The sequence below is a fragment of the Ornithodoros turicata genome, chromosome 8 (genome assembly GCF_037126465.1).
Source record: "Ornithodoros turicata isolate Travis chromosome 8, ASM3712646v1, whole genome shotgun sequence".
NCBI classification, from domain to species: domain Eukaryota; kingdom Metazoa; phylum Arthropoda; class Arachnida; order Ixodida; family Argasidae; genus Ornithodoros; species Ornithodoros turicata.
The window spans coordinates 20,229,168-20,244,498 of NC_088208.1; the positions used below are offsets into that span (position 1 = coordinate 20,229,168).

General features: G+C 45.1%; 1 protein-coding gene across 1 annotated transcript in view; it reads left to right on the forward strand.

The window, feature by feature from the left end:
- LOC135366635 (ecdysone receptor-like) overlaps window positions 1–15,331 on the forward strand; it is a 152,964-nt gene that overhangs the window by 68,864 nt on the left and 68,769 nt on the right. The window contains exons 3-4 of the mRNA XM_064599426.1: window positions 10,033–10,365; window positions 14,979–15,207. Coding sequence (XP_064455496.1) covers window positions 10,087–10,365; window positions 14,979–15,207 — 508 coding nt within the window. The 5' untranslated portion in view covers window positions 10,033–10,086. The remainder of the gene's footprint in view (window positions 1–10,032; window positions 10,366–14,978; window positions 15,208–15,331) is intronic.

Consider the following 15,331-nt stretch of genomic DNA (forward strand, 5'->3'; position numbering starts at 1 on the left):
GAGATTCGTGGATTCGCAGAACCTTCCTTGGGTTGGGATTCGGATTCGGAAAATTATGGATTCGTCCAATCTCTAGTTTTAATGTTTGCCTTTGTAGCTTCTTGTTAGGAACGTACCAACCGAATTAGCGAATCATAGGCAGCAATTCGAGGTTCGGGAATCCGATTCGCAGCGCACAAAGCGGCGAATGGAACCTTTCGAATCCACAAACCACCGTTTGTTTCTTTCTGTTTTTAAAATTGGCGCCTCCTGAGTCCGCCGAGAGCCTGATTGGTCGGCGGGCCCTGGGGCGCGCTAAAATCGCAGCATAAAGCTCCGACATTATAAGTTTAAATTTAACATGTTTTTGCTTTTGATTTATTCTTAGTTTTTATGAAAAGAATTCAGACTCGAGGGTACATGTGTTTCCTGTAGTTCAGAAGTATACAAGTATGTTTTCCTCTGAAATTGAATTATTACGTAATTTGTTTTATATTAAAGAAGTATATCAAATTCTGCTCCGAAACACTTTTTAGTGGAAGTGTTTTTTCGTTTGGCTTTCTAAACTTTTTTTAAAGAAAGGATTCGAAAGATTCGAGACTCGTAAGATTCGTGGATTCGCAGAACCTTCCTTGGATTCGGATTTGGATTTGGATTGTAAAAGTTATGGATTCGTCCCATCTCTACTTCTTGTGTTGTGTTCTGTTTCCACTGCTAGTTTTGGTGTAAAAGCAAAGCGCAAATGATTACACGCATTTTCTTAATGTTACTTATTTTCTTACTTAACTTACGTAACTTAACAACACTTGCTTAGTGCAACATTTGTTAATATAATCGCATATATAATATTACACTGCGTTGTAAATACCGAAATGTAAACAAATTATAAATATATTGAAGTGTATATATCGTTTTTTTTTTGTTTTTTTTTTCACTCGTCTTACTTCCATCGTCCGAATACAATGTTTCGCACTTACCATATTATTACGTGGTACCGTAATATTAGTAATTGTTTGCGTCCGAAATTGTAGACCAATTAGAATTAGTGTGGCGAGCTCATGCGCGCGGAAGCCCGTTGGTGGTAGCCAAGGTCGCGCTGTAGACTGGGAGGTGGTGGGTTCGAATCCTACCACCAGCTCTGCTCTCTGAGGTTTTCCCTTGGTTTTCCGAATGTCGAATGGCTTTCCAGTCGAATGTCGGCACAGCTTCCCCTGAAGTCGGCCCAGGACGCATACTAATCCCCCTGTCCCTCACTCCTTCCTGCTGTCCTCTCTCCATCTATCCACATCCGAACGCCGCTCATAGCCACAGTTGCTTCGCGGCGTTAACGCGGAATTTAAAAAAAAAACGCATATTAAAACTGTATTGAGATGCTTCATCCTCTATAGTTTTTGTCGTTTTAGTACCTCCTGCAGCCGGATTGAGCTGTATGATCTTCTTTCATTAAAAGAACGAGCAAAAAAAAAAAGGAGCTCAGAAATCCTACAGCAAAGAAGACGTTTTTTCCTGCTTGGGTTGGCAAAACAGCACCCCGAAACAGAAAGCATATTATGAAGGAAATTACCTGGATCGCATCGTAACATCGGTGAAAGGAGGTCAGTCTCTTACGTAAGAAAGAGGAAAAACGGAAAGAAAGTCGCGCCGGGCTCCGTAATCGTGTTGCGCGGCAAAGCGCCGCGTCTTTTTTTTTTTTTTTTTTTCCTCTTCTTCTTCTTCTTCTTCTTCTTCTTCTTTGCCTGCTTCTCCTTCTCGACAAAGAAACGCAAGTGTCGGACGGTCTTTCCGAGTAGGGTTATTCGCTTTCGGGTTTTATGATCTTTCAAATTCGGGAGGGAAAAAATCGGGTGCTATTTACACACGAGAATTCGGGAAGAAATCGGGCGCTACGTTCTCTGTTTGATATGTCACTGGGGAATTTTCGGGTCAAACGAAAAGGGGCATATGAAGGCATTGTGGCTCAAGACCTTTCATAGGAGCTTTTCCCTTCAACATTTCACTACAGCTTGAATAAATCTGGAGCACAGACCCAACTCCGCGCAGTCACTAGTTGTTTCATTAGTTACTAATTATTATTATTATTATTATTAGACACAGGAACACGTTTCCTTGTATTGTCTTGAGCTTCTTCCGCCCCTCAGCCGGTATTTTTCACGACGAAAAGTGGCAACCCTAGGTAGATATCGGGTTTTAGAGCGAATTCGTGAAAGCTTTTTTTGGGGGAGAACTATCGTGAAAAATCGGGTTTAACTCAAAACGAAGAATCCTCCATAAAAGTGACCACAACTTTGCGTTTCGCTCGGATTTTCAATCGCGAATCTCACGAGAGACGAGAAAGTATAGTTCAACGATAGAAGTCAACGGCTGTAATACGCATAACGTTCCCTATGGATTTATTGTGGAAAAAGCCGGAGCTTAACTGGCAAAAGAACGTTATTTCTTGCGTTCTGTTGCCCAAGCTCGGGCTTTTTCTACAGTGGATTTCGTCTACCGGCTTGCCTGCAGTTATGCTATTCTATTACCTACAGATGCACTTTTAAGAGGTACTTAATATGTAACATAGAATCCATTCAAAACAGAGCAGCACGATTCATCTGTAACGATTTTTCTCCTAATACATCAGTCACTGCTTTGAAACGCGAACTTAACCTGACGTCGTTAGAACAGCGCCGTCTTATCTCACGTCTATCTCTCTTTCATAAATTCTTGCATAACATTCTCTCACAACAGTGTCCGAATCGCCCATCCACTGCCATATTTCCCCGCCTTGATCACCCAAATAAAGTCGACCGCTTTTTATGTCATTCTAACGTTTTTTTTTTTTTTTTTCAAAATCATTCTTTTGCCGCACCCTCCTAGAATAGAATGACCTTCCGAGCGACATCGCTTCAATAACACAAACTCAAGAATTTCGTAATGCCATCTCTGTTCTGTTCTCATAGTTATTATTCGGTTACCTTTCTACGTGTTTTGCTTGCGTACAGTACCTCTTAACATACTATTAACGTATATCACATGATCCATTTTTCATTGTAGCTTATGTTGTTGTTTCTTCATGCATAAACTTCGTTGTATGTCATATTATTATCCCACATTATCACGGCGTTGTATTTTCACTATTTTTCTGTACTAAATGTGATTTACATATACTTGTGATGCTGTTTATTATTGTAACCCACTCCCCCATGTAATGTCCCCAAGGGGCCTTTGGAGGTATTCTGAAATAACTAAATAAATAAATGTGAAAATTTGTTAGTTTTTTTTTATGATAATGCATTTTTATGGTATTAGTATCTGATGCGGTGGAGGATTGTATTGCAATAAGTCTGCAATAAGCATTGGCGGAATCATGAGCAAAAATTAATGTTGGAGATAAAATCGGATTACTGTCTTTCGTCTGTAATAAGAATAAGTTGTTCAAGAATAACACGTATGTTTATTTTTCCTGAAAATGTGAAAGGGATATCTGTTTAAAATAAAATATAATCTCACGTTACATAATGGTCTGATAATAAATACACTATTACAAATGTGTTAATAAATAACGCAATATAAAGGTAGTAATGAAATGTCGAAAACGATAAAATCAAATAGAAATTTATTTATAATCGGGGGTTTACGTCGCGAGACAACTGAGATCATGAGCGACGCCACAGTGATCGGTCTGTGGATTGCTCAAATAGAAAAACCGGCTGCACGTTTAGGTAAGTTTAGCCAAAACATGCTTTTAGCCACGTTTGGCAGGACGCGTTTAGTAAATTGCGCAAGCTTTGATGGTAAATTCTTGTCATAACTTTTTATTTAATTGCTAATAATTTTTTTTGAACGCCTTTTAACGTTTTGTGAAATCTTTTTTTTTTAATTCTTTGTTACTTTGTTACCGTGGCGGCTACACAACGTCAAACACAGTCTGGCGATGGCCTGGTGGTGACACGTGACAGGTCACGTGGCCCTATAAAGCCATTGACGGACCTACACGGGGGTCGCCTTGCTTCCCTTACAAAGCTCTTGCTGTAATATTTATTTCGCACATCGTGGCGAGGAATTTGCTTGTCACGACATCTTTTAGGCTTTTCGAATTGAAGAACCGCTATCTGTGCGAACAGCAGAAAAGAACTTTTATCCCGTGCCAAAGTGTCGGTCGGGGAGGGTCAATAAGAGTCCCAAGGCCAAGTGGGAGTCACTTTTGTCTGCCTCACCGTTGGCTTTTCACTCTCGGGATTAGGGTCAGAAGGGTCATCCACCCGAGCATTGGAACTTGGGTTTCCCGATGACACTTTTTGTGTGTAACTCGGTCCAGTCGTGGGGAAGGTTCATTACCGACCCATTTTGAGGGGGGTTAAAATCGCTGAGGAAATTGCCCCGCGTGGTCGAGTGTTTCGCGGTGTCCCCGGGGACATACTGGCCGTGTGTTTCTGTGCGGGTTGTCAGGTTGTCGTGTTTTGTGAAGTGTTCGTTATCGAGTTTTGACTACCTCGTGCAGTGTGTAAGGTAAGCGTTGGTTGCGTTTCATTCTGATGCATGTTGTCGTGTGCTTGTGCATGTTATACCCCTGTCACGATGGCGATCTTTTGATATAAGCCGAATGGTGCATTCCGCATCAAAAGACGCAATTTTCTTAAAAGCAGGGTTATAAGATTAACGCAATAGCAGCCGTTGTAAGTCGTAAGTATGCAGTCAACTATGAACGTCGTCGACATACTTCTCTCACCTAGTAACATTAACCATGCCCTCCCCTTGGCCCATTTGCTAGCGGCTAATTATTCGTGACCCCGCATAACCTTTCTTACATATATCCCCCCCCCCCTTGTTGCTAATATGAAGAAATGGTTTAACGAATTACCAAGTAGTGTAGAAAACGAATTATCATCGCGTAAAGAAAAAAACTGGAGAATGTTATACCCCTGTCACACGGGCATTTCGATCCTTCTCGAATCCGATCTGCATCGAACTTCCCGAGCACGCTCGAGTTTTGACGCTGCTACACGGCCACTTTCAATGCGCATTGAATGGTTGACTTGTGCAAAGGAATAAACGGGACTCATTAATTTCGCGTTTTACTATATAACAGCGATATTAGTGGTAATTTATCGTATACCGATGTAAGCATCATTTGTAGCTTCGCGCGCATGTCCGTCTTAAGTTATGACAGTTCACCGGGGTCGAGGATGCAAATGGCGGCCGTCGAGCCGTCTTGAAATTCTCAATCCTGTTATGGGAACTGTCTTGAGTCAAGCAGGATCAAAGTTCGATCCTGCTTGGAAGCGGCCGTGTAGCACCATCCGATCTGCATTGGGTTCGAGCAGGATCGAAAATGTCCGTGTGACAGGGGTATTAATGCGTTGTGTGTGCGCGGTTGCCCGAATGACTTCTCCTCCGCCAGGCGAGCTCTCGCAAGAGCTACGGAAATATGCGACCGCTTGCCCCTTCTTTAGAAACATAGTCACCGCCGCTCTTGTTGTAACGCAATCTTTCGTCGGTCACAGTGTCGCACTGTTCAATTGAGAAGCAAGCGTTTTGAATCTGAGTAGCCGACACGTCTTTCGAGCCGACTCTCTTTGCACGAATGGCAAGCTGTTATCCAGCTTATGTCTTTTTCACCTCTACCTTTCTTTCTAAAAATCCACTAAATAATAAAAATAATCCAATAAATTAAAAAGTAATTAATAAAAATAATTCAATAAATTAAAAAGTAATTAATAAAAAATAATCCAATAAATTAAAAAGTCACCAGTGTGCACACCCCCAAGATTTATTTGCTTTCTTCTGTACATTATTTTTAAAGCTTCCGCGGTGTTTCCATGCGCTTCTGGTTGTTGTGTCCGCTTTTTGGGGGAATACTGCTTACATCGAATATACCACAGATCCGTTGACACAAGGTCGTCACATGCGTAGGTAGATCACTAGGTGGATCAGCTAGTCGACACCATACGCACGCTTGCACATGCGGGCAGTACACACGGTACTGAAAAATACCCAACGACTGTTTTTGTTTTTACGGAACAGCAAAGCTCATCTTCATGTGGCTGATGATAAGCCTTTCGCAGTGAAACATAACCCCCACCCCCTTCAGGTTACCTAACAGTGTCACAACTTCTTATCTCCAGGATGACCTCAATTCACATTCTGCACAATCTGTCGCATGGCATTATCTCGTGTATTCCCATATCTTTTCTCCTCAAGATTACCTATACTGCAATGTGTGTGATACCATTTCCTGTTCCACATATTTGCAGATGATGCTGACTTGCCCCATGCAGTTCATAAAATCTTTTACCGTTTCTCGAATGCGTCTACTCCAGTGTAAACGTTAATCATCGGGTAAATTCTCTCCCTGGGCGGTTTTTCTGCACAGGAGTGACAGCATTTGTAAACCTATTCGTTGATTGACAGAAGTCGTCTTCCCTAAAAAATACGCTCATGTCGAAGCAGACGACCGCAAGACGTCTCGTTTTGATTGGCCAGTTTGCTGTCTTTGTTTCCATCCAACGACTTCCTATTGGCTAGACTGTCACGCAACGGAAGTGAGGCGTTCACGCCGCTCACGGAAGATTAATACGGGCCGCGGAAAGAAGGAAATAAATGATTTAAAAAAATGAAGCGAGGCAGAGATCTAACAATGAGGAAGCGGATCCATTCTGGCCAAGTAACTAGGCCAAGCGATCGAATTTGAAACGTAGTACTCCGTAGTAAACGCGACAGTTAAACGCGAATCGGGTGCCAGTCGTTCCGTTCCGTGTCGTTTCGCGTTTTCCCCCAAACCGCGAGCCTGAAAAGAAGAGCAAGCAGACGGTTTTGTTTCGGTAGAGGGGGGACTGCAGAGCGCTTCTCTGCTCGGAATGAGGTCACATGACGATGCCCTGATTTTGCGCTTTATCTTATTTTTACGCGGAGCAGGCTTACGTTTTAGACGTAGGAAGTAGGTTAGCTCCGCTTGGGCTTCTACGTGCTGTGGTGCTGAAAAAAAAAAAAGAAAAAAAAAGAAACGACGCTTCTGAAAATGCGTTTTTGGCAAAGAAAGCAGAGCGAGGGAGAAAGACGGGGGAAGGAATGGGATGCCAGAAAGAAGAAAGCACGTGGAGACAGTAGAGCTTGTGTCTGTAGAAGTAGGGTGAAGTTACTGGAGGGGGGTACTTTGTGTCCTGTGTCGAAGTTACGAACATACCGATCAGAGGATGCAGATAATATTAGCAACAGCGTATCTTTCCTGAACTACCTCGTTTGAAGTGATACCTATTATCAATTACTCAACCTTGAAAAGACGCATCGGGCGATATGTCTGGTTCGTCTTGAAATCAAATTAAATTCGGGTCACTTTCAGTCGAGCTTTAGTTAACCATTCATCTGGTTGTTATTCACTTGACGAATTTCACCTGCATGGCACTGCCCGCTTGATTGTGCATGATTTCATTTGCTGTCTGCGTACATTTCGTTGTGCTCGAAACCTGAAGATTCAAAAATTGACTGTTGTATATCATGTATCACTGTTGTAGAATGTTGATATGTGATGCCGAACGAGGTTTTAGAAAAACACCAACCCGTGCATTTTACCACGTCTTCGCTGCTACGACGCAAGCCGGTTTGAGATTCCGTTAGTAAAACTCTCGTGCTCAAAAACAGCGCGTCGACGTGAAAAAGCATTTCCACGATTCTGTTACTTTTGAGTGTTTCGCAAATCTAATTTATATTCCTGTTCTTGCCGCACTACTCACTCTCTCTCCCACACAACCCCATGATCCTCCAATTCCGTCGGATCTCATCGTCCGCCTGCCTTCGTTATACATTATCGAGTCCGCTTATCTCTACTGTCCACATGTGGCCGCCGACCAACCAAGTGTGAAGGCCCCGGTCTCCAGGCAACGTACGGGTTCAACGTTTTTTTGCCCGTCGCGTTCTGCATACTAATACGAGCACAGCCTCCAGACGTACCAGTGACAGATTGTCCACGGGACTCCAATTCGTGCCTGCTCACTACGGTCGCGGACTTTAAATTTAGCTCTTCGTCTGCTTGCTCTCGGACAACATGCGAAATTACAAAGCGTTTCCTCCCGTACCACGTTTTAGCGGTCGCCGCCCTGTAGTAATTTCAAAGACTTCTAGTGCGTAATCGTCGCACTGCTTGTACGTTGGCGTTTCGGGAACTTTGACATCGAGCGTCTATTCTGCTCTTACTGGAATTGTAATGGATGATTGCTCCCCGGGTGTTCTGTACCAGTACCCATCTTTGCTGTAATGGTTTCTGCACCGTAATTGTAATCAAAACTCGTGCTCTACCAGCCCCACCTGATTATAGAGAATAAGCCTGCTTAAGGTCTCCTCTTCGTCGTTCGCCGCTTGAAATATACCGTGTAATCACACGAGTGACATCCGCACGGAATATTCGAGTGGAAGAACTTGCGAACTCACTGGGTGAAAGTGTTTTGCCGCGTCTTACGTTAGGCGTACGCACGGCGCTGTGATATCGGGATAGGCGTTCCGAACGCGCGCGTAGCAGACGACACAGTTTGCCCTGTCGTCTGCCACGAAATATTTTGTGGCTGAGCCGCAGGATATTGCCCTTGTTTAGAAGGGCACGCTCCCGTGGCTGTTGAAAGTTACTACGCCTTGCGCATCTTCCCGTTGAAGTATTCTTGGGAATATCACTCGTTTGAGTACACAAATACATGAGGGATGTCGTCTGCTCCGGGAAGTCGTCGTAGACGATTTCAAACACAGGCTTGGTGTGGCCACAAGTGGCTGCTGATGCGGCTAACGACGGCTAGTCTCCATAGCTACGGTCGTCGAAGCATGCCCGTGATTGGCGGCGTCTTAATGGCTACGTCACGTCTTTGAAGCGCAGCGATCGTACCATCAAGATATTCACTTTTAAAAATGAACTTCACAAAATAGCACGCTCCTAGCCAACTATCACCCCGAATGATAACGTTCTCGCCCTTGATTTGTTGAAAAAAAGAAAGCGGAGTCTATTTTGTGTCCATTATGTACAGCATAGTACAGTGTTATGGCTAGTCTAAGAAAACGCGAAAGCCTTGTTTTGGGGTGACAGGTTGTGTGTCGAAGAACTAAAATATCAGTTCTCTACGCTTTTCGTGCACGATTATACTTACTCGACATCCAGCGCTTTTATACCCCTTTTGGCGTTCAGAAAACCTGCCATTACTCTGTTGCATTTGCAGCAGCAACACTGTGTTGTCAACATGGGTCGTCGTTTCGCGGTCTCTTATCGCGGTCTAGCCAAACGACAGTAGCAGACGAGATTCTGCTTCTCCAGGGACACTTTGGGCCAACTGGTTTACGGTTTCGTCACTCGTTTATCACTTACGCCTGTGACAACGTGAGTTGTGTATACTCTGCTGAGTGTCGTCTCTATGTTAGTGCACTAACCACAATTCGCTGGGGAACATAACGCATCGTGCATCTGTGACCGCGCTGAACATATGATATGCGCTTTGTCGCGGACGACGACGGTACAGAGCTGTCGTCTGCTAATGGAGTTCTGGTATTCCGTCGAATGTTTGTTTCCATTGTCGTATGTTCTCCGTAACCGCTGAGGAATAGGCGGTTCTCGTGTTGTCGACGATAACGAGATGGATTTGTGGTGTGGCCGCGGTCATCAGCGAATAAATATTTGGGATGTTATTGTTCCTTTTCTTTTTGCGCAAGTTGTGTTATGGCCCGTTCCTCTCGACGGGAAAAACAATCTAATAGAATGCAGAAATAGAATATCGGCGGAGGGTTGACTCTCGTTACGAAGGCGTTGTAGAGGAGAGTCGCGCCCGTCGTCGTCCACGGGCCGCCACATCACTCCCCCTTCTCAAACGCGGAGCGGTGCATGCGGTTGCGGTCCTCCTCGATACCACGAAGAGGGGAATGAGGACGACTGGACACAGCGTTGTTCTCTACTAGCCGCCGCCAGGGTCGCTCTCTTCCCGCTTCGCAGGCTCGAGTGGTGTTCAACTTAACTTTGACGCTAGCCGTACCTCAGTTAATAACTTCACAAGCTATGTATAGTTTTGACTGTAACATTTTCTTTTCTCTCTCTCTCTCTTTCGCTAGGCGTTTCCCCAGCGCGTTCCACCGCTGGGGTTTCCGATGGGTGGCTAAGATCGCATGGATGCGGACAGCCTACGGCATCAGCAGCATACGAAGCAGCAGCAGAACAACAACACCAAGCCTACTCATCTGTCACATACCGGCGGCACGCTGGTGTCTGTGCAGCCTCCGCAGCCCCTGCGCTGCGGTAGCCACGGGGCTCCTAACGGCCTCCTTTACCTCGCCACTGGCTCAGAGGGACCCATGCCCCCCGGCCTTAGAGGGGACGCCGGAGGCGCATTGGCCGGCCAGGCGTCGCCCCCGGCGCTTTCGCCAAATCTTCCAAGCATCGTCAAGGTATCCCACGACTTTCATTTTGACGTTTTGTACGGCTAAATTTAATTACGTTTATGTAGCTAATTCAGTTCTAATTGTCAACGAACTCTTAGTTGCAATGAAACCGAGTCAGCAAAGTAAATGCTACGCCCAAAACATCGCGGAGCACCCACACACATCTTTATTTTTATTATTTTTTTGTAAGGGGTTGTTGAAACCTCCTCTCTGGGAGATTCCACACTTTTCCATCTTTTTCACATTTCCCTCGCCGGGGGTGCATCTGGAATCCCCCTTCGGGTAGAGGACCCGGTGATCCCCCTCGCCTGATGTACCTCCGAAGTTTAGCAATGTGAAACAGGTGAATATTTGATGACTCCCTCGCCTGGAGGTACCCAAAGTTCCGCACCTCAGTAAAAGTGATTTATTAAGTGATCATTACCTATGGCAAAAAAAAAAACAAACAAACACTGACAATGGCTTGAAAATTGACCGTACGTTGCTCACTACCTAACATTACGTGAAGTGAACACACACCCAGTGATACAACGTTATGGGCAATGAATCAAACCAGCTAGCCTTCAACAAACAAACATAATTAGTACGGCGCAGCATGATCCCAGATATCTTTGCGCCAGAACATCGTAAATCAAGCTCGAACTTTTTCACCTTTACCCCTTTCGCTCGCCTCAGGATTTTGGATTTTTCCCTAGCTACGCTGCTAGTCCCCACACATCATCAATTTCGTGGTAGTTTTTCTTTTTCGTTCTCTTTCTTATTCCTTTCTTTGCTGGGGATAGCAAGCCGGTGGAGCGCAGGCTAACCTTTCCCTCCTTTTTTTAAAAATAATAAACATATTCTCCCCTCACCTTTACCTTTCCGCACCTTTGAAGCGATACATTTGTAGGGCCAAGGTGGGAGTCATTTGACAAGACATTTACACGCGCAAGCTGTAAACAGATTTACTGTAACGAGAGGATAGACAGGTAGCAAGCGAGCTGGTGGTATAGATCCATAACTTAAAACCCGAGGCTAGGGGACAAAAAACGACAACACAGACAAGGTCTTGTCTGTGTTGTCGTTTTTTGTCGTTTTTTTTCCCTAGTCTCGGGTTTTAAGTTAGAGATTTACTTGTGTTACGTTGTTACGCCATCAAAAGTCTTGCTGAAAAGTCACGTGATATGGCATATGATGTAGAGAGCGGAAGTTTTGGGCACTGACAGGTAGCGCTCTTCGTCGCATAAACCGTTCTAGGCGGACCAACCTTCACAATCGCATCGTTTTATCTTCCATCGATTGGAAGGAAAGTTGATGCATAAACAGGTGTGCGCGCCCCCTATCTCAGCTTATCGGGAGACAGTGCGATATCATCCGCGATTATTATTGTCATACTGCGTGCCATGCAGTAAAGAGCGCCCTCTGTTAGTGCATAAAAGTCCGCTCTTCACATAATGAGATACGATACCTACGCCAACATGCCCGTTCTCATGATGCGTTGTTGACCTTATACATGTCTCGGCAAAGCATCACTGAAAATGTGATCCTCCGTACTAAAAACAGCCCCTGCGTGGGCGCAGAAAAAGAGAAAACGACACTACACAGAATGATAGCTATAAGATACATGTTCCTCTGAAACAGGGAAAAGTGGTGTAGAAAGCAAAACGGGGTGGGCTTAGCTGATGCGAACCATGTCCAGATGTCGTATTCTTGAGAACGAGGATCGAGGGACAGACGCTACAGGCGAAGACTCAATTCTGTCCTTCACTTCGAATCCTCATTCTCAATGACGTGGTACCTAGAGATGGGAAGTGATTGTTTTTAGGTCTTCAAAGATTCTTGGAGATCTGAGCCCCACTTAGCGTGAAAATATCTCAAGCAGCACAACATATTGGCCTTACGTTGGCAATACTGGCCCAATAATGGCCTTACGTTGGCAATACTGGCCCAATAATGGCCTTACGTTGGCAATACTGGCCCAATAATGGCCTTACGTTGGCAATACTGGCCCAATATTGGCCTTGCGTTGGCAATACTGGCCCAATATTGGCCTTACGTTGGCAATACTTGCCCAATATTGACCTTACGTTGGCAATACTGGCCCGATATTTGTCCAATATTGCCAATGTTGGGCCGAGATATTGTGCTGCTTGGGATAGGCCTCATCGTGTTTGTTTTGCGTGTGACGAAGAGATTAGGAAGGAAAATGGCGCCTCCGCAGTGTTGTTCTAAGTTGCGGAACGTACTATGACGCTTTTACTTAGGACTAGAGAAAATCGTCTGTTCACTAGTCCGTGTGTCCGTAGGTTTGTGTTGCGGGGAGATTTAAGAAACATCACGAGCACACGGGCATACATACACATATTCCACCGCTCCTGTATGCATGTAAAGGCGATTTCCAGTTCTTCATGTGTAAAATGCACACGTACATGTGTGTACGTACCACGTCTTTAGGCAATGTATAGCCATGTACGCGTGAATGACAGCAGTGTGTGGGAGGTAAACATGGTCTCCAGCACCGTGTGTTTCGGCACGTGCTGCACAATCACTTGGCCCAAGATTGGCTAGGTATACTATCAACATTGGACTGCTGGATTAGACCGGCGTTGCCAACACCCAGCCAATATTGCGCCACGATGTTGCGCTGCTTGGGATATTTCCCGTACGTTAAAGATTACCCCAGGTGGTCGAAATTAGAGAGTTTTAGTACATCGTACGCAAAGGCGATAGCGTACGTAACACACAGCGTTACTGGTTCTGCGCACCGCGCGAAGCTCTCTTGCTGTTATGGGCGTGCGCAGAACCATCAACGCTATCCCTCGCGTACGCAAAGGCGATAGCGTACGATCTACTAAAAACTCTCTATTATCCGCAGTACCTACCCTGCGGCATGTAGCCGAAAGGCGAACTCACCTTACGTATAAATGTACTTCCAATTATTATTATCGTCAGCGCCTACATAATCTTTTATGCTCATTTGCCATTTATTGCAGTCCTTAGACATTCTGCTTTCCAGATTTCCCCTGAGGGGGCACTCTTTATTTCTTAGTGGTGTTCTTTCAGGTATTCATTATGTGTTTTTCTCCTTTTTTTGAATTGCTTGCTTACCTGTGTAAGTTGGGTTCGCACTGACTACCAGGCCCTGCTCACAAGCTCGTTTGCTTAGGCGGGCCATTATTCTGTTTTAACTGTATATCTTAAAAGTGAAATCATCATCATCATCACCACGCATTGAATGAATGATGACATGTGGTGTGGAGTTACGACGGCACGCCAGGGGGCTTAGTCGCTTCACCGTCGTTACGAGCTAACGAGTGGCGGGAAATTAAAAAAGACGGGAATGTGACACATTGTGCGTGACGTATACCACGCCCTTCACGTATCGCGCGAAGAGCTCCGTGCACGTGTTTTATCACGTGCCCTTCTCGATGAGTGCCCCCTTGTTAGCTCGTAACGCGTGCAAGCGATTAAGCCCCCTGAACGGTGTAAACGCTGCTGCTTGTTTGGCGGTTTCTTTTATTTATATATTTTTCCTAAGTACGTCAGGAGAGGGCGCAGACCGCGTCCTTTCTTTTAATAACCGTGCGGTGACTGTGAATCGAGCCTTCCCCTGCGACCGTCAGTGTGACGTCAGTTATTGCAGCGTCTCACTTAGCTTCGCGGAGCAAACGTGCAGAGCGTGACGTCAGTCCAGCGTGTATATGGAGGGGTTCCACGCCTTTGCGTGGGCCTTCTGTTTATCCGTGTAGAGTTGTGGGCACGGAAGGGCAGACTGCCAAAGGTGTTCCACTACGTCTCCGTTAATATGAGCTAGAGTTAGGATCGGTAGGATAACTAGCGCGAAACACCGTAGGAAGATATTTATCATCATCATTATTTTTTTTTCTACGGCTTCGCTATTTTGATTCTTTCTTTACATTCCATGGAACTGTGATATTCGAATTCGTGTGGAGTAACCACGTGATCCCATCCGCTGATATTGAAATTGACTCAGTTATTGTGACACTGGAAGGGAGAGGGAAAAAAACGGCTACTCCACAGCGTTTAAAGCAAGTAAGCTTAATGCTGACAAGCATGAAATCAATGAAATAAATAGAAATGAAATGAAATGAAGCTGCAAATAGTAGTAAAAATAATTGCAGGAAGATATATGTGACAGGGAGCTTGATCGGCTGCGGGTACAAAAAAAAAAAGAAAAGAAAAGATGAGAGCACTTGAAGAAAAAAGAACGCAAAGAGCAAAGACACTTTGCCCGACCTGTAAGAAATGATATCGGAAACAAAAGACACGATTGGTTGTACGCATGCTGTTAGCTCACTTTTGTCTGCGCCGCCAGAACTTTTTTTTTTTATTCATTTCAGAAAGTTTAACGGTGCCTCGCAAACTGCGCTACTGGTTCCTAGTATCCAGGTGGTGACAGTTATTTTGCTTTCCCTAGTATAGTGTCTAAAATACGCTTGCTACAGAAAGTAAATGCATTTAGGTTACACATGCTACGGGCTCATTTGCCAAACAATCCAGCGTCACAACGTAACAAGGGTCCTTTTTTTTCTTTCCCATAATTTCGAGTCTCAAATACTTGTGGGGCTCAGGCTACTCGCGTTTTAATAATCCCGAATCTTTCCTCCGCTTTCCATCAGGTCGAGCCTCGGCTGCCGAGCCCATGTGTGAGCTCGGCGGACGGCGGTATGGCCTTCTCACCTTCCAAACGGATACGGCAAGACGACGCGGGCTCCTGGATCGCTTCGCCGGGTTCCCAACTATCTCTGTCGCCGCCACCTTTGCTCAACGGCACTGCCAGCAGCAGCAACAACGGACTGTCGCCCGCGTCTTGTTCTTCCTACGACACGTACAGCCCCAGGGGTCCATGTGAGTACTGGCTCGTTTTTTTTTTTTACAAGGGGGCAGTATAGCGACCGAAGGGACATCCGCATGTATGTGAAGGTGCGGATCGACGTTGGCATGTCACGACGAATACAGTGTGGTTAAAAGA